We start from the raw sequence: 23836 nt of genomic DNA, 5'->3' as shown, positions 1-23836 counted from the left end.
TCCCAACTATGGGAAGGTTTCACTCTGCTCCCATTGACTGCTCTGCTTCCCTGGGCCTTTCATCCTCCTCAACAGCACAGGGGCTGTCTGACTAGAGATGGGGAAATTCTACAGTGTCCCGGAAAGCCTCATCAGCATACCCCTCTGCCTCCCTTAGCTCCTCCAGTTCTGTCACCTGGCCTCCAAAGCTTGTACGCAGTCTCTGAATGCACCAAATGCATACATACACCACCCGCCCACAGGGCAGGTAATCATACATGCTGCACTCAGCATAGTAAACTGGATAGCCCCCACTCTGCTGTTGGGCTTCTGCCTGCATTGTCTCCTGCAGCTACCTAGTTAATGAAAGGGTTTTGTTTAAATCAGGAAGTTTTGAATGTAGTTTAGTTTACAGGTTTTAAAGAACAGCAAGTGAATTTTGCCCCCTTCCCACTCCCTTGCAAAACTCCCTGTTAGCAGCCCCTGGTCGCAAAACTCCCTGGTCACTTGCGCCCTGCTTTGTAAAGCCCTGGCCTTCTTGATAGCCCCACCCACTGACTAAGACTCAGCCAATTAACAGAGGCTTCTAGCTTTCAAACCTTACTTTGAAGCTCACAGCTTCCAACTGCCAGCCACAGCACACGGTCCTTCAAACAACCAACCAAACAGACAGACAAACACAAGCTCAGCACACAGCAAGTAACCCCCAAACACAAACACACTACAGACAGCCACTTACCCTAAGGGTGCTGTATTTGTTCCTCCTTCACCTGGAGAACTCCCTATCTACAGAGAGAGGCACTATTTTATGTTCAATTTAGTACAGACTGACACAGATGTGCTCTCTTATGGAGCCTTTCTATTTGTGCTCTTAATATAAAATATACTAGTATACAGTAGCGATAATAAGCAATAAGTGCAGATCGGTGGATTACAAATGCTCAAAACCCCAAAATGGCTTGGGATCAGGGAATTCAGGGATTAGGTAGATTTTTCCGAACCCAATTGTTTGGCTCCTGTTATTTGCTAGAAGCATTCAGATCCCACTGACAACAGGGGGTACTCAGCACAATGCTGGATCAGGCTATTAGCATACCTGGTAGTAAGGCTGCCAACCCTCCAGGACTGTCCTGGAGTCTCCAGGAATTAAAGATTCATTTTTAATTAAAGATTATGTCATGTGATGAAATCTCCAGGAATACATCCAACCAAAATTGGCAACCCTCCCTGGTAGGAAACAGATTTTTAAAGAAACAGAGATGGCCTATGAGGCCGTTTTTTCTAAATTTTTCTACAGTAACTCTGCAAATAGATGAGACCAAAAACAAAGCCAAGGAACATTTGGAACTTTTGAGAAACTGAGTGTCACCACAATATCATTTGGGAAAGTATGCAATGAATTGACTGGCTGCCTTGCAAGTCTCAGTTCAGCTGATGATTTTAACAGGTGTCTTAGCTACTTTTGCTGCCACACTTATTGAACCAGCTCTGTTTTGACTCTTATGTGAAAAGCAATAAGTAATGCAACACGCCTACCCCCAATCATTTAATCTATGTTGTCTTGGACACACTGCATAGTTCAAGGGACTTTATTAGGACTTAATTGCTTTGGTTTATACCTAGGGAAAAATTATAGTAATAAACACAAAGAAAAAATATGAACAATTAGCTGAGCTGGAATTCTGATGTCAGACTACCATCAGACAGATCTGTGAAAAACGGAATGTTGAGTAGCAGCGTGATCTCATCCAACATTGAAAGGAAATTTATGGTGTAAATTCCTTTTCATACTGTGTGAGATACTAAAGTTAGCTTTTCATCTATCTATCTAGCTATGGTTTCATATACTAATAGTATTCCGAGCTCTGGTGCATCCAAGGCACTTCAGATAGCACTGAAGATGTGTGAAATAAAGATTACTATCAAGCAAGAACAGAGATTGATTCTAGCTTCTTTTTTGTTTTCTTAGTTTTTTATGTAAATTAAAAAATGTGGTTCCAATTAACCACATACCAGTGAAAGTTGCTACTGTACAAGAACATTAGTACACGTATAGCAGGAGCACCTAGATGCACCACTCAGGGACCCAGGCCGACTTGGGCTAAGCCCCGCGCACGCACACACACACACAAACAAACAGTTCCTGCACCAGTCCTTGATTCAGCAAAGCACTTATGTATATGACTAATGTTAAGCACATGCTTAAGTTCCATTGGTTTCAGTTGCTTAAGTTGAATAGTGTAGAACTGCTGAACTGAATCTCCCAAAGAGCTAGTCATGTACTATCATGTCAGAAGGAAAATATAAAATAGGCTAGAAAGGTCTGGCTTTTCCAGTCACTGACAGCTAGTAAAAAGTTATTTATTTTATACTGTTGTTGTTTTTAACAGCTGAAGTAGTGGTTGAAAACAAAACCCAAGATATCTTCTACTGCATAAAAAATACCAGATGAACATCACACTTTATAGAAAATCTTGTTACAAGTCATGAGAATGAGGCTGTAAAGATCACAACATTCAGTTCATTCAGGAATATCTCAAAATGGTAAGGTTTTATATTTAGAATTTTACAAAATGTTCAATTTGTAAAATAAATACATAGAGACTGTGCCAAAATATGCACAACTCTTAATACTTTATGAAATGCATGATAATTATGAATTAGCTACCAGATGAGATTTAAAGAAAATAGCATATACTATAAACAACTCCACAAAGAGGAATTGAGCCGTTTGAATTGGGAGAGTGAAGTGTCTCATGTTTTCCTTATATAAAGGAATTCTTCCAATTTTCAAGGTTACATGTTCTTCAAATGGATTCAGTTCCAACAGGGAACATTTAAAGTGCTTTAGCAAGTCTAGAGAGTTGTTTGATATCCACTTATTCAAGATTCATACAACAGAGAGAGTGGACTAAAAGGTTTTCTGTGTGATCACATCTATCTTTGCATGGAAGGATTATATACTGCCTTTTTAAATTGCCAGTGCTGGGGAGCTATCATGGTCATAAGTGTTCATCTCTTCTCAACTTTTATGTAAACTTCCTTCCAGGAGAGATAAAAAGAACACTAGATCCCAAGCACCAGCTACCTGAGAACATCACCATTCACCACAGAAAGCAAAAATGAACTGCTGAGACACAGTATAGTCTTTCCCCCACATTTAACTCTCTTCTCTCCTCCCCTAACTAATTTATGGGACCTCTTCTAAAACTTGGCTTGATGACATAAGCACTCTGACTGATTCTTCATACAATTACTGAACATTAGATCTCCCTTTATGGCTCCTTAGTCCCCCCTCAGATATAAATCTTGAATTTTACACACAGACAATATGGATGCCCAAACTCTGCTCTACAAGAATGTTAATAAAGAGATAGCCCTGGCCTCAGGATCTACATGAATTGCTTACCATATGCCTGATTCAACAATTCCCATTGAAGTTTTTCCATTGACTTCAATGGGTTTTGGACTGGCCTACAAATCTCCGCAACCAATAATCTAATGCTTTTTTTTTTTTTTTTTTTTTTTTGGAATCACACAGCAGTCAGATACAGTACATTGTTCCTTTTGAAATCTTTACTAATTCTGGATAATCATCATGTAAGATGATTTGTTCAACACTGAAAACTCAAGCTTATATTACCAAGCTTCAAGTAACAGAAAAGGCCACAATTAAATCGCATTGTTGACTATTGACTGTACAGAAGAAGCTAATCAGATCTTCAGGTTTAAAGTCAAATGCAATGCAAATCTCTCACTGATACTTTCAGATAAAGTAATTTAGCTGAGCGGATATTTATTTAACTTATGGGCAGCTGATTTAAACACACATAAATTTGTCAGTTTTGTCACAGAGACTGTTATTCTTGGCAATATAATTGTCAAGAATCATACATGCATGATATAGTCAAACTTCAGCTATACTGCTGCTTGCAGGAGGATAAAGTGTCAAGTGGCGTTTTGACTATGTAGCATTTCCTGTATACCCAGGAACAACAGATCTTTTCCCGATAAAGGACTACACATAGGAAAACAAAATATTAGTAGAAATATGGCTTTATGAAGGAATCAGACCCCTGAATTAGTATTTTTTCCTTTACATAGCACTTTGTATGTAGCACTTTTTCAGAGTGCTAAATATGAAACCAAAAAAGAAAATAATATTTTCTGTAAGCAAGGCAAAATGTGAGTGGTTTGCCTCTACTACCTTTAAAAACCATAGAGACTGATCTAATTCCCATAGAAGTCAAAGGGAGTCTTTCCATTGAGTTGAACAGGAGCAGGCCCATTCCCATACTGATGACTAACACTGTAATAGCAATGATGGAAGGAACTCTACTGGTGGTGAACTTGTGCAAAATTATCTAGATTTTTTTTAATTATTTTTGGTTTTTCCCCCAGTAGGACTTAACTTTTCCACAACAAGGCAGGATATTATTGTATGTAGCTACAATGTCATTTAGGGCTCCCTTCCAGACATGTCAGTCTACTTTTCACAGATCAAATCAACCACCAAAAAAATTGAGTCTGAAACAGAGCCATGGGAGAAAACATGCCATGTTCAAAACAATGTGGAATATCAGTTCTGCTCAGCAATTGCATTTTAATAGTTATATGACAAACTGCATTTTGAAGTTGTGTACACACTAGCTGGCAAGAAGCTGACCATAATTCATCAAGAAAAACAGAAAAATGCCTGAACACTCAATTGATTCTCAGCAGCTGTATTTAAAAAATAAACCAGCACTGCAGCTGCTCAAATTAAAATTAAATACTGATATTTTAAAAACTATGTAGTACTTGGAAAATCATTATGAAACAGAACAAGGCAGAGCGCAGCAATGGAAAACAGGCTGCAATGAATGCATGTGGATCTCACCTTTTCACATATTTTCCTAGACAGTTCTTGCTGCCCGCTCCTCCCAAAACTCCTTCTCCTTAATGTCTCATTTGATTCCTTCTCTGTTTCTTCATGTCTTCTTGAAAACTCCCCCCAGACTTGGAATTCCCTCCCCTTTCTTGTGGCCCAGTCAACTGGCATCTCTTAATTCAAACCCCTCCCTAAAACTCATTTCTACCATAAGAGCTTTCCAACAATAATCCACCATGAATGTGCACACACAAAACAAACTAAAAAATAAATCTGGACAACCAAGAGATTAGAACCCCAAAATAAGTTTCTTTACTCTGAGAGATGTCTGTCAATGGGACCACTTGTGTTTAAATGTAAGCGTGCGTACAAGTTTTTGCAGGATTGGGGACTTAGTAAACTCCTGGGTACAGGGACCACATCTTCTATGATTATACAGCATCATGAACACTAGAATCAAGAAATCATTGTTTATAATTTAAAAAGTAAAGAAGTCATTAGAAAGGCATTATTTGTCAAACATCACAATATTATGGCCCCCTGACCACCACCCTGGACTCCCCTGCCCTCTATACAACCCCTCCCACTCTCTGCCCCCTTATCGCGCTGCCTGGAGCACCGGTGGCTGGCAGCGCTACAGCCGCACCGCCCGGCTGGAGCCAGCCATGCCGTCACCACCACGCAGCATAGAGCACCAGGTTAGGCCGGGCTCTGCAGCTGCCCCACCCCAGGAGCTCACAGCCCCGCCGCCCAGAGCATTGCGCCTGTGGCGGAGCAAGCTGAGGCTGCAGGGGAGGGGAAACAACAGGGGAGGGGCAGGGGGAAGCCTCCCGGGCCAGGAGCTCAGAGGCTGGGCAGGAGGGTCCTGTGGGCCACAGTTTGCCCACCTCTGCTCTAAACTGTTTAGTCCTGCCCATGTAAAAGGCTAATGCACTGCGGGCGTCCAAAGCATGGAGACTCTCTTCATTCTTATGAGAGTGAGGCTTTGGAAAAAAGGTTGTTAAGTATATAGACTATTTAAGGTGGAAATCCAACAGCATCCTTAGTCAGAAATTTAGGGTGTAGATGCAACTAAACCTTGTCCTTATAAAAGCCATATATGAGGAGGGTCAGCAAATTATGCTTGTAGCTCTGCTATCCTCCTGGTCAAGGTAATAGCTACTTTCATGGAGAGAGGCAAAAATGAACAAGTAGCCATAGACTTAAAAGGTGGATCTATTAAGGCCAAAAACATTAAATCTAGATCCCATGCAGGTGTGGGTACTGTCCCGGGTGGACAGAGTCTGTTCAATCCCTTCAAAAATCCTATTGTTGAAAAAAAATCAGATCTACGCTGTAAAGGAGAATGGAATGTGGAAACAGGAAGCAAGTGAATGCTCAAAGAGCCCTTTTCTCCCTTTAAGTGAAGTAAATATTCCAGAATAAGCTGAGGGGAAGACTGTGTAGGAGGAGAACCCCACAGTTGCAACCATACAGAAAAACATTTCCATTTCATCATGTAATTATATCTGGTGGATGATTTTCAGCTATTCAACAGAATGTTCTAAACGCTCAGTCTCCTGAAGTGTTAACCACTGAACATCCAAGCTGGAGACTGGAAGGGTTGGGGTGCAGCATCTGGTCAAGGCCAAGCTGGAGCTCTCAGGAGTAGAGTGGCGTGAGCCTGTCTGAGTTTGCATAACCATCCTTGAAATCAAAGTAATGGGTGGAAAGGCATACAGCAGCTTATCCTTCCATGATAAAATGAAAGCATCTGAGATAAAGCCTGGACTGTGACCTGCTCTGGACCAGAACACAGATGACACTTCCTGTTCAATTGTGTAGCAAACAGGTTTATCTGTGGCATTCCTCAAAGATGAAAAATGGAGTTGGCTTTGTCCGTTTTGAGGGACCATTAGTGATTCATGCTGGCTGTTCTTCTGAGATGATCCGCCAGAGACTCCTGAACACCAGGAGATGTGAGGGGGTGAATATAATTTGAGGCTATTTTGCTGTAAAAATCCCAAAGTTCCATTGCCTCTTGACAAACGCTATCTGACTTGGCACCTCCCTGCCTCTTGAAGTAGAACATAGCAGCAGTGTTGGCCACAAGCACTTGCACAGTACATCCTTTGATGCAGAGAAGGAAAAGCCAACCTTCCTTGCTCAAAATTCTAACATTTACGGGGAGAGAGAGCTCTTGATCTGACCAAGTCCCTGAGTCTGGAGGTCCCCCAGATGAGCTCCCCCTTCTACAGAAGAGGCATCTGTGACCAGAATCATGAAGGGTGGAGAGGAACAAAGGGACCCCTTTGCATACAGTGGTGAGGTCCATCCTATCTAGGAATGACAAGACACGCGAAGGTGTGTGAGTGAACATGTCCACTGGTTGACAAGATGAATAGTAAACAGACTTCAATCATCCCTGCATGCCTCTGAGGTGAAAGCTAGCTTGCTGAGTCATGTGTGCACAAGTTGCCATATGCCCAAGAATTATCAAGCAATTCCTTGCTGCTGTGCAAAGATGGCCCTCACAGGCTCAGGCTCCTGGTCTGTCCACTTACAGATGTTTCACCACACTTTCCTGGATCAAGTTCAGCATAAGTAAGAAATGCTGTGTTTAATACAGTGTATAATGGGGTTATCAATCAGGAGCCTTGAAGACAAGAAGCTATTTTCTTCTTTCAAAGATGTATTGCCTACATATATTAATCACTCCAGTAATGCAAAGTGAATGCAATTTTGCTCCGGAAAGCCTACCCAGCATCCTTTGTCTGACTTAATACCATACCTGTACCACCAAAAAATATGGAAATAAAATGGAAAATAAAACATTATCTGAATTAAATATACCACACACAAAGACTTTTCAAATTACATTATCAAGGAAAATAAGACCATAACATCTGTTACATCTACCAATAAAATTACTTTTTACCAAGTCTAAGGTCAGGGGATACAGTAATAAAATTAGGGTAAGCAGCCTTAACCTAAACTTTTGAAAAATAAGTGGGGAGAGGAGTGAAAACTGTGTGCTAAATTTTAAATAGGCCTCAGTACAGTCTTTCATGAAGTTCTACACCTGCACCTGTAGGAACAAATTATGGAGTTTAGCCATCTAACTACCTGATCAGCAGGTGTCATCAGGTGTTTAAATGGCCAAATCCCAAACTATGTCTGCTCAAATAATTGAGGGAGCGAAAGAATGTGGGTACAATTAAACTGCAGGTGCAAATTCTCCCTACAAAGTTAGAAGCATTCTTTCAAAAGCAGCCCCCTCAGGGGAAAAGGAGAATTGCTTACACTTTCCTTAAAATTTGCAAAATAACCGATCCTTTTACCCGGCTGCTTTTCCGTTAGAAGGAAATTTGAAACAAATAAATAAAATAATTCAAAATGAAAAGGACCTATTGGAGGTATGGCTAGTAACAGGTATGATTTTTTTCCTGCTGTATAGCTTTATAATGACACAAAACTGAGCTAACTGAGCCAAATTAATCTATAAATCACATTAAATAGTAACTCTAATTGAGATTTCCACCCCTGCTCTTTGGAATTAAGTTATTAAATTACTTTTTCCTCCCCCTAGCACAGATGTAATATATTCTCCTTACAAGCCAGCAATTCCATAAACCCATGAATTCTTTAATTAGTCTCTTTGCAAGTCCCAACACAGGCAGTCACACAACCTGTCCAATGTGAAGAGGAGTAAGAAGGAAAAAAATCTCTCTTTATCCAACCCCCTAATTTCTGTCAAGTAAGAGCTATGAAGCTGTATGGTGAAGTTAATTAATTATAGAGTCAATTGGGGTGGTTTTCTTTTGGTTCCCGGATCTTTTCCTGATATAGGTCTTTGAACTTCTGCCTGCACTAAGCCCATGAATCAGTGTCATTTACAACATGCATTAAGATAATTGAACATAGTAAGGAGGAAATGTATACAAGAGAGCTAATATTTCATGTAGAGAGGCTAATTTTATCAATGCAACAGTGCAAAATAGACCACCTCACAGTTAGTGTCTTTGTGTTCAGAGCTAAAAGAAAGTTACACTGCACAACTGTATAAAAAGAGATTTCTTCCCAATTTTCTTTGTTTTGTTCTTGTAATCATTACTTTCCTGGACAATTAAAAAAAACTGAATTCTTCAACAAAGCAAAATTAAAACCAACAAATAATGGTACATGGTTTAAGAGAATAAACTATGAAGACTAGAGAAGAAAAATGTTAATGTTTTTATTTTCCAGCTGCAAAATGGTTAAAATGCGCACACATACACACACCCCAGATATGGAAAATAACCTCTTTCATTCACTGAAAAATAACCAAAGTTTAAAATCCAAAAATTATGGGAAAATAAAGATATCTTTAAAAAACCCTAAATGGGTCCTAGTTGAGGTACCAGTCCAGGACACAACCTGCTTTGAATAACTTTATGTATGTGAGTAGTCCCTTGATTTCAAACTACTTGTATGCATAAAGTTATTGCTGTGGGTAAGTGTTTGTAGAGTAAGGGCCATAATCAGCTATGCAAGCCAGCTACAACTGCATATGAAAAAACAAATCTTTACTTTAGACCTCAGGTTTTATCACAACCCTCAATACAATAAACTGCTTAAAAACTGTATTGTTGGGAAATATCAAGAACATGTTTTCAATGAATAAACTAGAATGATTACTTTAATATATATATAAATCAAAGAAATTAGACTTGGAAATCTCCAGTTTCAGTATCGTTTTCATAACTCCTTTTACCCTTCAATGTAAAATGACAGAACATAAAACCACTGAGCCTCCAGTTCAGATAAGGAAAAAGTGAGTTAAAGGAGAGCCTGCCCTTGCATTAAGGAGATGTCATTCTCTTGACAAAGAACTCTGCTTATCAGACAAATGTCCAAGGGAGAGTGCCATTGAAGAAACACTTTCTCCTAAAATAATTCCTGTTTAAAGAAAAGTTGTTTAAATCAGTCCTTTGTAGACGCATAAATCTAAAAAGAGACATAGCTGCACTCTTACCCCTTCTCCACGGGCACAAGCTCCTTTAAATCAGACTTGAAGAAAACACAACAACACACTGATTAGCCTAAAAAGGTATAAAGTAAAAGACAGTAGGAGAGTGAGAAAGAAGAATAATTAAGATAAGTACATATCAGGTCTACATCCTGCCTGGGCTTACACAAGTATATAAGCAGCACTGTGTGTGTATGTTACTCATATGTAGAATCATAGGGTGAAATGCTCTTGTGGTTTGGGCGGGGTCATGTGCAAGGCCTTCAGCACAACTTACTTGTTACAAAGAGTGCATGTATATGGAATACGGGCAGAAGCCATGTAGTATAGCCTGTGCACCCCTTATGCACTACAGAAATGGTCTCTATGCCAACTCTGCCATAGATGAGTGCAAAAACCCTGGTGGAGGTTGATTGGAGGGGGCCCAGAGAGTCATAGGATTCACAGTTATGCAGATCCAAAAGCCTCTAAGTGCTAACTATACAGCACTCATGCAGCATTCAAGATGTGGGCATACCATGGATTTATATAGAGGTAATAGGATATTTTCTGTCTTATTATTTAGCCGTTTCCTAACGATTCCCAATATTCTCTTAACTTTTTTGACTGCTGCTGCACATTGAGTGGATGTTTTCAGAGAACTATCCACAAAGACTCCAAGATCTCTTTCTTCAGTGGTAACAGCTAATTTAGTCCCCATCATTGTATATGTATAGTTGGGATTATGTTTTCCAATGTGCATTACTTTGCATTTATCAACATTGAATTTCATCTGCCATTTTGTTGCCCAGTCACCCTGTTTTCTGAGATCCCTTTGTAACTCTTTGTAGTTTACTTTGGTCTTAACTATCTTGAATAGTTACAGATCCACATTTACTGTAACAGAGCATTAGTTCCTCAGTCCTGAAGTTAACTGGATGTTTTCCTGACCCCAATTGAGTAGTTTTGTATCATCTGCAAATTTTGCCACCTCAATGTTTACCCCTTTTCCAAGATCATGTATGAATACGTTGAACAATACTGGTCCCAGTACAGACCCTAGGGACACCACTATTTACCTCTCTTCCTTCTGAAAACTGACCATTTATTCCTACCCTTTGTTTCCCATCTTTTAACCTGGTACAGCTCCATGAGAGGACCTTTCCTCTTATCCCATGACAGCTTATTTTGCTTAAGAGGTGAGGGACCTTGTCAAAGGCTTTCTGAAAATCTAAGTATATTATATCCACTGGATCCACCTTGTCCACCTCAAAGAATTCTAGTAGATTGCTGAAGCATGATTTCCCTTTACAAAAACCAGGTTGACTCTTCCTCCAACAAATTGTGTTCACCTATGTGTCTGATAATTCTGTTCTTTACCATAGTTTCAATCAATTTGCCAGATACTGAAGTTAGGCTTACCAGTCTGTAATTGCCAGGATCGCCTCTGGATCCTTTTCTAAAACTTGGCTTCACATTAGCTATCCTCCAGTGATCTGGTACAGAACCTAATTTAAATGGTAGGTTACATACCACAATTAGTAGTTCTGCAATTTCACATTTGAGTTCCTTCAGAACTCTTAGGTGAATACCATCTTTCAACAAACTCTAACCCCATCCCATCTACCTGTAGCCCCTTAATTCCCAATTCATTTTACTCATGCTCCTCGCATGAGTGTTCTCTGTAAACGGTTATGTAAGGAGCGTGCAGGCAGCTCCAGGGTTAGACAGACTGCAGGCCCAAATTAATGCTGCATTAACTGGCATTAGCTTGTGAGCATATGTAAAGAAGGCCTGAATTTGGTGCATACTGTTTTTCTTTATTTTCAATAAAGGAGTGTAATCTCCTTTTTATGGTGTGCAGTAGAATCAAAAATTCCTACAGATCCACATTTTCTGTAACAGAACATTAGTTCCTCAGTCCTGCAGTTAACTGGATGTTTTCCTGACACCAATTGTTAAAGTCTGAATTGGACCCATTTGAGCTCTCTTTTTGTTTAAGTGCATTCCTAAATGCCAAATCTGAGTCTCAAATCTCACTAGTCCATTTATCTGCAAGTTCCTTTGTTATTGGATAGAGGCAATATTGCTATATTATGGTTATGTAAATCCTGTATATTATTTTACTTATTAGATGTAATCTGTCAAAACATAGTTTGTCTACACTTCTCAGCTGTGTGTGGATTTGTTGTACACATTAAATACAAGTGTAATGATTAAATACAAACTTTTGGTTTTTTTCCTTCCCTGATAGGAACTGCACTATTGTATGAAGTCAGTGAAAGTGTATTTTTATCAGTGAAATTAAATGTATGTCAAGTTTGAAAGCATCAGAGATGGTCTGGCATTTCATCCATGCCAGTCTTTTGCAAAAATATGAATACGTCCTATTATCAGGATTGATAATCACAAAGCTCACTTCAAAAGATGGCTTATTTCTCCATATCCTTAGTGCTGACTTATGTTACCTCATGTCACATTCTGTTGCTTCCATGACATAATGATGACGCGAAATGATCTCAGTGAGGCAAAGAGTGAAAAATTGACCAACATTTTTTGTTAATTAGGTGACACCATCAGTTACATATTTAGGCCTGATCCAAAGCCCATCAAATTCAGTTGAAAGACTTCTATTAACTTCGGTGGCCTTGAATCATGTCCTTATATACCACAATAATATGCACCTTAAAATTCAGAGAAGAGAAGATTCAGCTACCTATTTATTATCTATAGGTTAATTCCTGGACTCAGTGGAGTCAATGTCAAAAGTTCCATTAATTTCAAAGGGACCCACAGTTCAGCCTGTTGGGCCCGCTGAAGTTAATAGAAGTTGACAATACTCACCTCCTTGCAGAAAGTGTGTGGAACGTTGAAGGATCTGGCCCTTGGAAAAGAAAGGTACAAGTTTCTTTCTTTCTAATTCTAATAAGGATTATGTCAATAACCTGATCTGCTGGAGAAACATTCCAAGTAAATTTAAGTCATTCTAAATAATTCTCAAACAGATTGAGATATAGAATGAAAAGCTATTTACATAAACTCAAAACACTCAAGTATAAATTGTCTCTAGAATAGCTTGGAGTTTCATTCCAGAGAAGATTAAAAATGTTTATAATTTAATAAGACCTTTTTATTTAAAATTTCAATGAATGAAATTTAAGATATTGGCAGCCTCTCTTCATTCATACATTCCTCTGCTGTGAGATCAGTAGAATAGGAAGAATCATAATTATGCATTTCAAATCATGAAGGTATGAGAAGCAGAGAAACTGTATACACACAGGTATATGCAAGTTCCTTTATTGTGGTGTACACTTAACTAAATACTTGGCTAAATATACATTCAGGCTGCAAATGTTTCACTTAGCACAGGTTTTGCAGATTCTGGAAGCAGATTCAAACTTCACTACTGAGTGTCCCCTTCTCCTTTGAATAATCTGATCCCTTTTATTCATAAATAAATTGCATTTTTATGGCCCTTGCAGCACAACCAATTTTTGGCAGCCCTAAAATTCTGCTCCCATTAGGACCTCTCAAGTACTTGATCAACACTGTGCACTTACATATTAAATATATTTTAAAAATCACCTTGAGACCAAGGGGGGAGAACCAGACAGTTGAGGTAAATAAGGATGCTCTGCTTTAACTCACACAGCTTAGGGGTAAAAACAAAAACAAAAAACCCACAGACTGGCATAAATTTGGGGCAGATTTGAATTGCATGGCCTTCTATATTTAAAAATAGTTATTTGAATATAATTTCCTTTATTACTTAAAAAAGCAAAATGTTTCATAATATGTTATTAAACTCTTGTTTACCTGAGACACCAGAGGGTCCCTTAAGGAGCTATCAGGCAATGCTTTGTTGTTATTTAGGACAGATGTATTGAAAATGCACACAGAGTACATTAGTATTTAGTCTGGCCCTTATAAATCTTTTAATATTTTTAATATTATTTTCTCTGTCTATTTTATGGACTAACAAGTTGCCAAATTTCATTTTACAACAAAATCAAGTAGAGAAAACAAGCACACAAACAGGGTTAGCCTTCATCCTTTTTGGCCTACTAACCACCAGGTGCCAGAGGGCCTGATTCTGATCTCACTTATACTGATATAAATCTGGAGTAATTCCACTTAACTTGATGGAGGAACAAAATCAGTGAGTGGAGATACCTGCCCAGAGTGTTTAGTATGATCCTTCCAACTTAGATATATTTAGTGCACCCATCATCATAGCCTCTAGACACTAAGCAACCTGGTCTAAATACTGTTTCTATCTCAGTAGTCTTCCACCTTTTCAGTAAAAAAGTCAAAAATATTATAAAATTCATACCCTTTTCTTTTAGTCAGACCTGGAATGCTGGAAACACAAAATCAAAGTTATTTTATTTTTCACATAATTTTTTTTCTTGTGAAGGAAATGGTCTGTCTTGTAGCAGAAAGAATTAAAGGGAGCGATTGACGTCTCTAATAGGATGGCAGAAGCAAACATGTGGTAAGCCTCACAGGAGGAGGAGAGCAGACATGAGCAGCACAGACTTTTTTTGAGGGAGGGACGAAAGCAAAGTGAGGGAGCAGATCTTTTGTGCTGGGAAATGCCTGTGTATGTTTTTACAGGAAAGCACATTCTACATTTCTACAGGAAGAGAGCAGACCCCCAGGGATCTCTCTCACCACGATCCTAACTCCAAATTTGGGAGTGCCTGCCAAAAGTGGCCTCCCCGAAGACTCTTTCCTGTGGCAAAGTCAGGCAACAGACATTACTGCAGGTATGTTAGTCGTTTCTTAAATCTATCCTGTTTACAGTAAAAATAGTCAACAAGGATTTCTGTTGTTATAGTTGATAACAAAACACTGCCCGTATGCTAAAATCAAGCAAGCAAACATCAAGTCCACAAATCTGAAAGGGCATTGGAACTCTGAAACAAATGTCAGAAGAATTACAGTCTACTTTCCATTTCTTCTGGGGAGGCTGGGGAGGGTCAGCACTTTAGAAACACCTACTTTCAGGGAGTCATGAAGATCTTTCACCATTTTAGAAATGAAAGAAAGAGAAAGCCATGAGGAAAAAATCCTACAACAGGAAATAAATATTTACTAGCTGCAAGAGACAAAGTTACAATTTACAACAGTCACGTTGCTGACATTCAAAACAGGGCTCAAGGGGGTTGTCTCTCCCAGAATTCCAGGGGCAGATATCAGTGGAAAGCATGCTGGAAAAGGCCTTTTAAAATGCGTGAATCCACAACTGAAAGTTTAGTAGTGACCTGGAAGGCAAAGAAAAGCTGTTGGGAAAAGGATCTTAAATCCTCCCCTTGGAGGACCAAGAGTCTACATGGAAGACATCCAGAGAGTTTCAGAGCTGTAGACTGACACATAATGTAGTCAAGATAATTCATTGCATGGAATATATCAGATACTTTTATGAATTGTCTGTGAGCTGCTTTTTCACGACTTGAAATAATTTGCAGAATAATTTCTGAGAATAACTCTTGGTCTATAGATTGTTTGTGAGCCAGCTGCATGTTGTGAGTATTCAATATTTGAAATTTGAGTTGTGTTGGCTATGGTTTTGATTGGTTATCTGGTAGTGTTTCTGTTCTGTGGTTGCAATCTGTGACTTCTAGAATCAGATTTCTGGAGCAAATACTCATGTTTAGGACTTCAAACTTAACTTTGCACATACACAGGGCAGGGCATACAGAGCCCCCTGGCACAGGGAGGGGGAGAATGGAGGACATATAGAGCTCTTGAAATTTGTCTGAGGGGTAGGGTGACCAGACAGCAAGTGTGAAAAATCGGGACAGAGGGTGGGGAGTAATAGGCCTCTATATAAGAAAAAGCCCCAAATATCGGGACTGTCCCTATAAAATCAGAATATCTGAGGGGAGATGGGGGACACATAGAACCCCTGACGTGGGGGAAGGGGATAATAGGAGGCATGGAAGTAGGGTGACCAGACAGCAAGTGTGAAAAATCGGGATGGGGGTGGGGGGGTAATAGGAGCCTATATAAGAAAAAGACCCAAAAATTGGGACTGTCCCTATAAAACTGGGACATCTGGTCACCCTATATGGAAGGGAAGGAGGTATCGGAGGCCATTTGCACAGGGGGGGACAATGGGGGACCCCGGTATGGAGGGAGGGAGGAATGGGGATACAGAGAGCTCCTGGCATGAGGGAGGGAATGTGGGAGTTGCAGGGAGACTCGGAAATACAAGAGGATGCAAGAGTGGGACATAAGGTGCTTATGACGGAGAATGAAAAGATACAAGGATCCCATGGTGTGCATAATGATCATAGGCTACAGCTGCAATGCAGTATCCGCCCCTCTAGTAAATAAATAAAAAAACAAAGTTGCCATCACAAGCCTTGTTGTATCACAATCCTTTATGTGACAATAAACACATAACATGACAACTCCCACAAGATCATAGCTTCAGTTCAGGATCAACCCCAAACAGAAGCTAACTGGTAGGACAAACAGCACTTAAATACATGTATCTCCATGTCAGAACAGGCAATACAGATAATTGCTGGCACCATACATTGCTTTTGATGTCCATATTCTGTATTTTTAAGTTTGCCCTTATGTTGAAAGTTCTATTTTATAAGTCAGCCCTGCCATGCTGGAATCCACTAATTTGAATGCTAACATTGCAAGTATTTGTGATCCTGCAAAAACTAATGAAACACTGGATGTGACAGGTTATTTTAAGTCAATAACTGCTTCAGCAAAATTCTGGAAATCAAATGCAGTTTACGATTTTTTATTTATTTTTTTTACTTTATTGTATTACATTGTAGGCAGCTCAGCTACAATGTCCTTTTTACAAAGGGAATCAGAAAACAATAAGCAGTAATTTAATCCCAGACCATTCCAGATTGATTTTCAGTCCACACTCAGATGTCTGTTACCCTGCCAGAAAAAAAATTGTTATAGAGACCATGGACTAACCAACACTTAATTCACGTCTTGTTATCCAAAAGCTAACAATCCAGAGATGTTGGAGCCATTACTTTAAGACACGTGTGCACTAGTTCAGACTCAGGGATGGGGGGCCACTACCTATCCCTCATTTGGAGTGTGTGTCATAGTGCTAAGGAGGATGGGTGGAGCAGCTGGCCCAACATGAGTTTCTCTTGAGGCCTACAATCAATGCTTTTCGGGGAAAAACAAAAAGAGGTTACTCTAGGAATACCGAAGGCTGATTACAGATTGCCCACCCCACGCCCTTGTGAATCCAGTGAGATTACACCTCTGTTTAGTTATGCATGTGTTAAGTGCTTTGCTGGATTGGGCCTGTGTCCACAATTTTGCACTTGCAAGAAATTGCCAGGGAAGTGCATAAATTAGTTCTGGCACAAGTGGCTGTGACTGCAAAAATAAAGGCATGAAAAAAAACCAAACAGAACAGGCTCATTGTATTTACAGCAATGGTTCATTCTGTAACAAATTCAGTCCACAATAAACACAACTTTATGTTTCTGTTTAACGTGTATACAACTGTTAGAGCAGAGAAATAGAAATAGCATCTTGGGTTCTATTCTAAGTGCTCACACTAAGTCACTATGGATTTGATTCTGCAAGGTGTTGACCTGAATGGGAGCAGTCACCTGTTTAAATTTGCTTTGTGAATTTAAAGGTTCATGTTTGATTAAACAGCCTCAAGTAATCACTTTTATTTGCTGTTTTACTAAATACAAGCTATAAAATCAAGTTGAAAGAATATTTGACGCAACAAGAAACTTTTGACCATACTTATTTTTAAAAAGTAGTAGGCTAAGCATTATATGGTTCTTGTACCTGGACATGTTCACCTTCTTATGCAAGGCATCCTGAGCTGTAATTAACTTGTGCATGAGAAAAGTAATTGTGCTTTCATGGGGTAGCACAGCTCCCCTATTATTGCTCATTTGCAGCTTGGGAGTTAGCATAAGGCTAGTCAGAACATTAATGCAGATATTGATCCTTTACTTTGGTCTGCTATTTAAAATGTCCTTAATTTTTTTTCTGTAAGTGTTTCCCAAACTTCTGAAAGTTGAGCCCTGTGTCAGGAAACTGAAGTGAGTCATGTATGCACCCAGTGCAACCTCACCATATGTTGTTAACGGCCTACACATCTGAATGTATATATCTTTTGCACACTCCTGGCTGACTAGTAGGGTGGACTTTTCTGAAAGTAGGGTGGATTGGAGGAGAAATGTTGGTTTAGATCTTCATAATATATTTCCTCTCTCTTCTTACATGCTTTGATGAGCAGTGAAATAGTTAACAACATTGACTTCTAAAGTATTGTCATTGGCATCTCAGTTAGCACCCGTGAAATGAATGGAGCTGTTCACACTTCAGAGCTATAGTTTCCGGCTTTCTGCAAACTCAGGCAGACCTCTCTGAATCAGCTGCACTCAGGTCTTGCTGTGATAGGTTTTTTCCCACGACCCTAACACTTAGAGATTTACTTCTTGTTTTTCATTAAAAAGAGAGAGAGAGAGAGAGAGGAGACTCCATAGCACAACAGAGAGGTCTGTCTGTGCACACAGCATCCAGGCTGTCATTTGGTTCTGTCCCACATCTTGGAAAATACTGCTTTAAGAACTGACCAAAGCAGGATGATCTTGTAGTCATAAAGCACATAAAGCACTCCTGCAAGAAGGACTCCAAAGTACTTTACAGACATCTTAGAACCATGTAAAAATTATACATCACATTGCACACAAAGTAGAACCATATTTGGAGAGAAGTGTAATAACTGCTTAAGAGCAACCATGAGCCGTATAACCTTGATCTAGAACAGCAAGTGAATACCTTAGCCAACTGTAACTGTAAGTCAGAATCCTCCCTGCCTTCCAAGATACCAGAGAATTTTTAACAACCACAGATAGTCAGGACCTTAGAATTTAAATCTCCTTGGAAAGAGGGCAACACCAGCGCTATACTATCATCTCACATCTTGTGGGTATGCTGGGGCATTATTTCAAGCCTGACTAAGTATCAATTCCTGAAAGCACCTCAAGTTTTAAGTTATCTACCATCCAAGTAGTAGCCCTACTCTGTTTATGAGGTCTGACAAGATCACTGCCTCAGGTGATAGGGATTCAGTGTTACTAATTGTGTAAGAAACAATTGCTGCTGTAGAGAACATATGAAACAGCTTTTCAGTGTCCTCTCTGACTCCAAGGATATAGCAATATAGCATCCACTGTATAGCAATGGGAATCCTGTTGCCTAGTCATGAAAGCCATGGACAGTTGTACTGCAGTGCTGCAGTACATTTTCAAATTGCAATCTTGTATTCCCAATAGTTAAAGAAAATAATTGTTGAAACCCTAGATTGCACTTTGGAAATGTTTCTGCATCATTCACAGTAATACTCACCAAAGATATCATGCTCTGGAAGCATCATTCCAATATCACTGCTGTCAATTCCTTGATGATGTAATCACAAAGCTGTAGTGACAATGCTCAGTTTGGCTTTTTTAATGGCACTGATGATTCCCTACAAAATGAAGTGGAAAACCTATTCACAATTTCAATAATCCACTCCAACAATGAGCATGTGGGAACATGCTCCCTCATTCTCAGACATGCTAATAATTCTTTGAGAGACAGTCAATATTTCCATTCAAATCTCTTATTTTTCAGAGGTAGCATGCTCAGTCCTTGCAGAGGCGGAATAGATTTTAGTAGTTTCAGGTGCCTTTGTGCAATCTCATACGTCAAAAATGGCTTTTAAAAATAAATATTTTAAGCTATTAGCTCATAATGTGGAAATTTGGGAAAAAACATGATTTCTGAAAGAAGCTATTTTGGAAAATAAGCTACAGCACCTGCACAATATCCTTTTTTCCAGCAAACATTTCCTAAGGATTTAGTTATTCTCTCTTTGTGTACATGTACAGTGGCCAATGTTGACAAGATACAGAGGCAGCCTCGGCATTTTGTGGTATGCCTGTAAAGCAGTTTTCCAGCCCTATTCTAAACTTAACCAACGCCTGTCCACCATAATCACACTTTTACACACAAGAACCAGGGTCAGGATTCTAGGAAGGTTGGTGAGACTTGACAGATATTAAAACCAGAAAGGACAGTTGTGATCATCTAGTTTGACCTCCTACATAACACAGGCCATAGAATTTCACCCAGTTATTACTGCATCAAGCCCATAACTTCTGGCTAAGCCAAATGAATTTTAGGATTTCCTAAAACTTAAAGTGAAGATTTTCAAAGATTCAATGGGGCCTAAGTTGGGTGCCTGACTCCAGTTTTGTATTTTTGAGTATCTCCTCCTAAATTAATCATTTTACATAAACAGATATGATATAAAGCTTGTAGGCAGCCACTTCCGCCCACCAAGTTTATGTTAGGGTCCATACACAGTTGCCATTGTTTAAAAATGTTTTTAAAAAGATCAGTTCAGGAAACAAACTGCACCCCTGGCAATCACTAAACCCTCTTTGGCTGCAAAGTTTGGTAGGCATTCTGATGACTTTTAGGTTAATCTTTGGTCTTTTTTCTCTAATAATGTGTCTATAGAGCCCAGAAGCTAGCAATTTTATTAGTGTATATTTAAATTGTCGTATTCACCCAGAGCATTGGATGGGTACTCTTCTACTGTAATTTAGTAACAGTTTGAATAAATAAATATTACCAAAAAGTGTTCATAGCCAATCCATCCCTTTACACAAACATACAGATATATGGGATGTCTGCCAGGGAACTGCAATAAACTAAACTCAAAATAATTTACTAAGCTAAAAGTCTTTTCTTCCTTTTTTACCTTCTTCCATTTCTTTGTCCTCTTTTCTCTACTTCCATGCCTGGCCTCTTCTATCCCTAACCCATAACATTTTCTTTCTTATTAATTTCCTTTTTTTTCTTTGACAAGCATCTTCTTTCCTCTCATCCTCTCTTTGTCATGTACAACATATCTTTTATCGTCCACCCTGTTGCTCTCTCATATAGGGCCAGATCCAAATCCTACTGATATCAATGGAAGTTTTTCCATAGACATCAGTGAGCTTTGGCTTGGCCTATCATGTTCTCAGTTTCTTTGAGCCTGACATTCTCATTTTTCTGTCTCCAGTGCTTTGCAAACAATTTTCAGAATGCCCCTATTAATCCTCAGATAGAAATGGTTACTTATGTAAATATTATTTTATTTTTTCTATTGAATGTAGAGATTCAGTCACTCCACAACATTTGGATTAGATTCCAGACATCCCAATGTTCTAAGACTGGGTCTTAATTCAGGCCCATCTCTGCTAACAACATTGATGGGGAAAGGTGGAGATTTCGTATCCACAATCTGTCCATCTTGCTTCATTTTCTCAAGGCAGACAATATATGAGGTTTCTCCTGAATCACCACATAAAAGTGAAATACGGTACGGTTACTAGCCTGTTCCGTGACTATTGTTCCTCAAGATGTGTTATACATGTCCATTCCACTTCAGGTGTGTGCACATCCAGTGCACTGTTGTTGGAGATTTTTCCCTGAGTGATACTGCTGGTGGTGCATGCATCCTCTGCTGCCTCATGCTGCTGTGCAATAGTATGAAGGGCATAGCCACTCAACCCCCTTCAGGCATGTGTCCCAGAAGTCTGGGGCAACTCCTTACTGTTCAGGTCTAAAGAAATAGCCAGAATTGTCTAGAACCGGGCCTGACCGAGGAAGGTCTTAGCTTCCATAGAGTCCAAGAGTGCTCCTATGAACTTTATCCTTTGTTCACATGATAGAATTGATTTTAACTTGTTGATGAGCAATCCTAGCATTCTGAAGGTGGACTGAATAATGGTCACACTGGTCAGCACCTTGGAATGGCCTCTCACCAACCAGTTGTCCCAGTAGGGATCCAGGGAAGGAATACTTGAAGCCAGGATAACTAATCAAAACTTTATTTTCTCTAGGTGTCTACTGAGCTGCCAAAGGGCTAGTATAGGCTGCGGTGTCCTTTCGCTGTTGGGATCAGAACATAACAAAAATAAAATGCCTTCCCTCTGCAAAGCAGAGGCACCTCTTCTACAGCTTCCAACTGCAGGAGAGAATGAACCTCCCGAAAAAGAACTTCCTTGTAAGAGTGATCCCTGAAAAGGGACTGGGAAAGGGGGGTTGGCAATGGGGGAGCAGAAATAAACTGAAGGGTTTATCCCAATTCCACAGTGCTTAGAATCCACTGGTCTGTGGTGATTGAGGGTCCAAGCACTGAGGAAGTGAGACAGCCTGTAAGAGAAACCAGAGTGGGAGAAGCTGGCAAATTGGACACGGGTAAGCTGTCCATTACATAGATGTCAAAATGGCTGCTTGGAGTTCCCAGGCAGTTTGGGCAAACTGGCGGACACTGAAGAAGTAGGACGGGGTGGTCTCCTTCTATAACTTTTACTCTTCTTTCTAGCCTAGTCCTGGTGAAAGGGCATAAATGAAGTATACCAATGTGGCTGCTGGGGGACACAACTGTTTCTTCTTTGGGGCAAGGGTATAAATGCCCAAAGATCTGTATACCTAGAGTCTTTCAGCAGATGCAACTTCTCATTGGTCTGTTCTGAGAACAGCGACGGCCCCTCAAAAAGAAGATCTTGGATAGTTTATTGGCACTCATGAGAAAGACCTGGAGCCAGGAACATCTGTGCATCATAATGACCAATGCCATGGCTCTAGCCATGAAGTCTGCAGCATCCCAGCATCTTGAAGCAAGATCCTGGCTACTAACTTTCCCTCATCTACTGTAGGGAGGAACTCCAGTCTCGCCTCCTCTGGCAATTTGTCCATACATTTAGCCCAGAAGTTAAAATCATAGCAGTCCCAGCAATGCTCAAAATGTTCAAACCCCTATGAGTGAACATAATGTCTCTGAACGGTTCTTTTTGCCGTAGATGGGATGAAAGATAGAGTTTGCCGCAGCACTTTAGTAGGCTCCAGAATAGCCTCATTAATGAGGAGTGCTACTTGAGAAGGCCCCACAGAAGCCAAGATATCAACCAGTCTGTCAAATCTTGCTTGAACCTCCTTCACCTGAATATCTAAAGTGGAGGCCATCCTCTTCCAAAGGTCCTGGTGGGCCCTATAGTTGTCCAGCAAAGGTTAGGAACCTTCTGACACTACTGCCTCATGGGACAATGAGGAAGAGGAAGCCAAGGCTGGCTCAGGTGGAGCATCCTCTAATTCTTCCATGGAGGAGTTCACCAGAGCAGACTGCTCCTGTTTGGTACCGAGCCCAGTACTAGAATTGGCATCCTGCTGTCTTGATGGGGCTGATGTCAACCTCTACTAGATGAAGTTCCCCACTGGTATGGTCCTAGAGCCCAATTCCTTCCTGGCCAAGGGTCTCTCCCAGACAGCCAAGATGGAACTTCTGCTGGGTACTGGGGTGGTAACTGGTTGGCAGGGAGCAATGGCTAATGTGACGTGTCTGCAACACGTACAAGCCAACTTCTAACTCTGTTTTAGAACCAGATTCCTCCGACCCAGGAGGAGCTGCTTCTATTGGTGCCAGGGATTAGTGCTGCGAGTCCAGAGAAGAGGGCATCAGTACCAGATGCTGAGCTATATAGCAGATGGCAAATCTTGACTAGCAATTGTGAGTACTGGGCAAGATGATGCTTGGACCACCAGCAAAACCGGTACCGAGAGACTCAACAGGTTGCGTGCTGCAGAATATGCTGATAACGGGTCTTAGTGGTTTGTTGCTGCTGAGCCCATGAAGACTTCTCTGTTGAACTAGCTGGTTCCATCTTAGGGGTTAGTCTCACAGACTGCTACCAGCGCCCGAGTTGGAGACCCTGCTTGTGGAGAACTCTATGTTCAGGAGTACTTTGGGCTCAAGTGCCCTCCGCCCTCCCTGCCACATGTTTGCTGAACTTCAGTGCTGGAGACTGTGATCTCCCGGGTACCGAATCCTTTGATGCCTTCTTCCAGTGCCTCTTCCTCAGCAATGGAGAGGGAGAACAGCATTGAAAGTCCACCAAAACAGGAGGAACACTCCTAACTGAAGCAGATGTGCTCCATACATGCGCTGAACG

The 23836-nt window shown here is 40.3% G+C and overlaps 1 protein-coding gene across 4 annotated transcripts in view; it reads right to left on the bottom strand.

Annotated features, from left to right (window-relative positions):
* BBS9 (Bardet-Biedl syndrome 9) overlaps positions 1 to 23836 on the bottom strand; it is a 493039-nt gene that overhangs the window by 115805 nt on the left and 353398 nt on the right. For 2 of the 4 annotated variants that reach the window (XM_039526586.1, XM_039526591.1), the window contains one exon: positions 16426 to 16736. The exons of 1 other annotated variant lie outside the window; for it this stretch is intronic. Coding sequence is in view for 2 of the 3 variants with exons in the window: in XM_039526591.1 (XP_039382525.1) it covers positions 16732 to 16736 (5 nt within the window). In the remaining variant the exon portion in view is untranslated. Of the gene's footprint in view, positions 1 to 14957; positions 15086 to 16425; positions 16737 to 23836 lie in introns of those variants that run through there. One more of the 4 variants, XM_039526588.1, reaches the window with a different exon arrangement.

Source organism: Mauremys reevesii, linkage group 2 (genome assembly GCF_016161935.1).
Source record: "Mauremys reevesii isolate NIE-2019 linkage group 2, ASM1616193v1, whole genome shotgun sequence".
NCBI classification, from domain to species: domain Eukaryota; kingdom Metazoa; phylum Chordata; order Testudines; family Geoemydidae; genus Mauremys; species Mauremys reevesii.
Note: the sequence above shows the minus strand (reverse complement) of the source record. Positions and strands in the feature narration are given on the sequence as shown.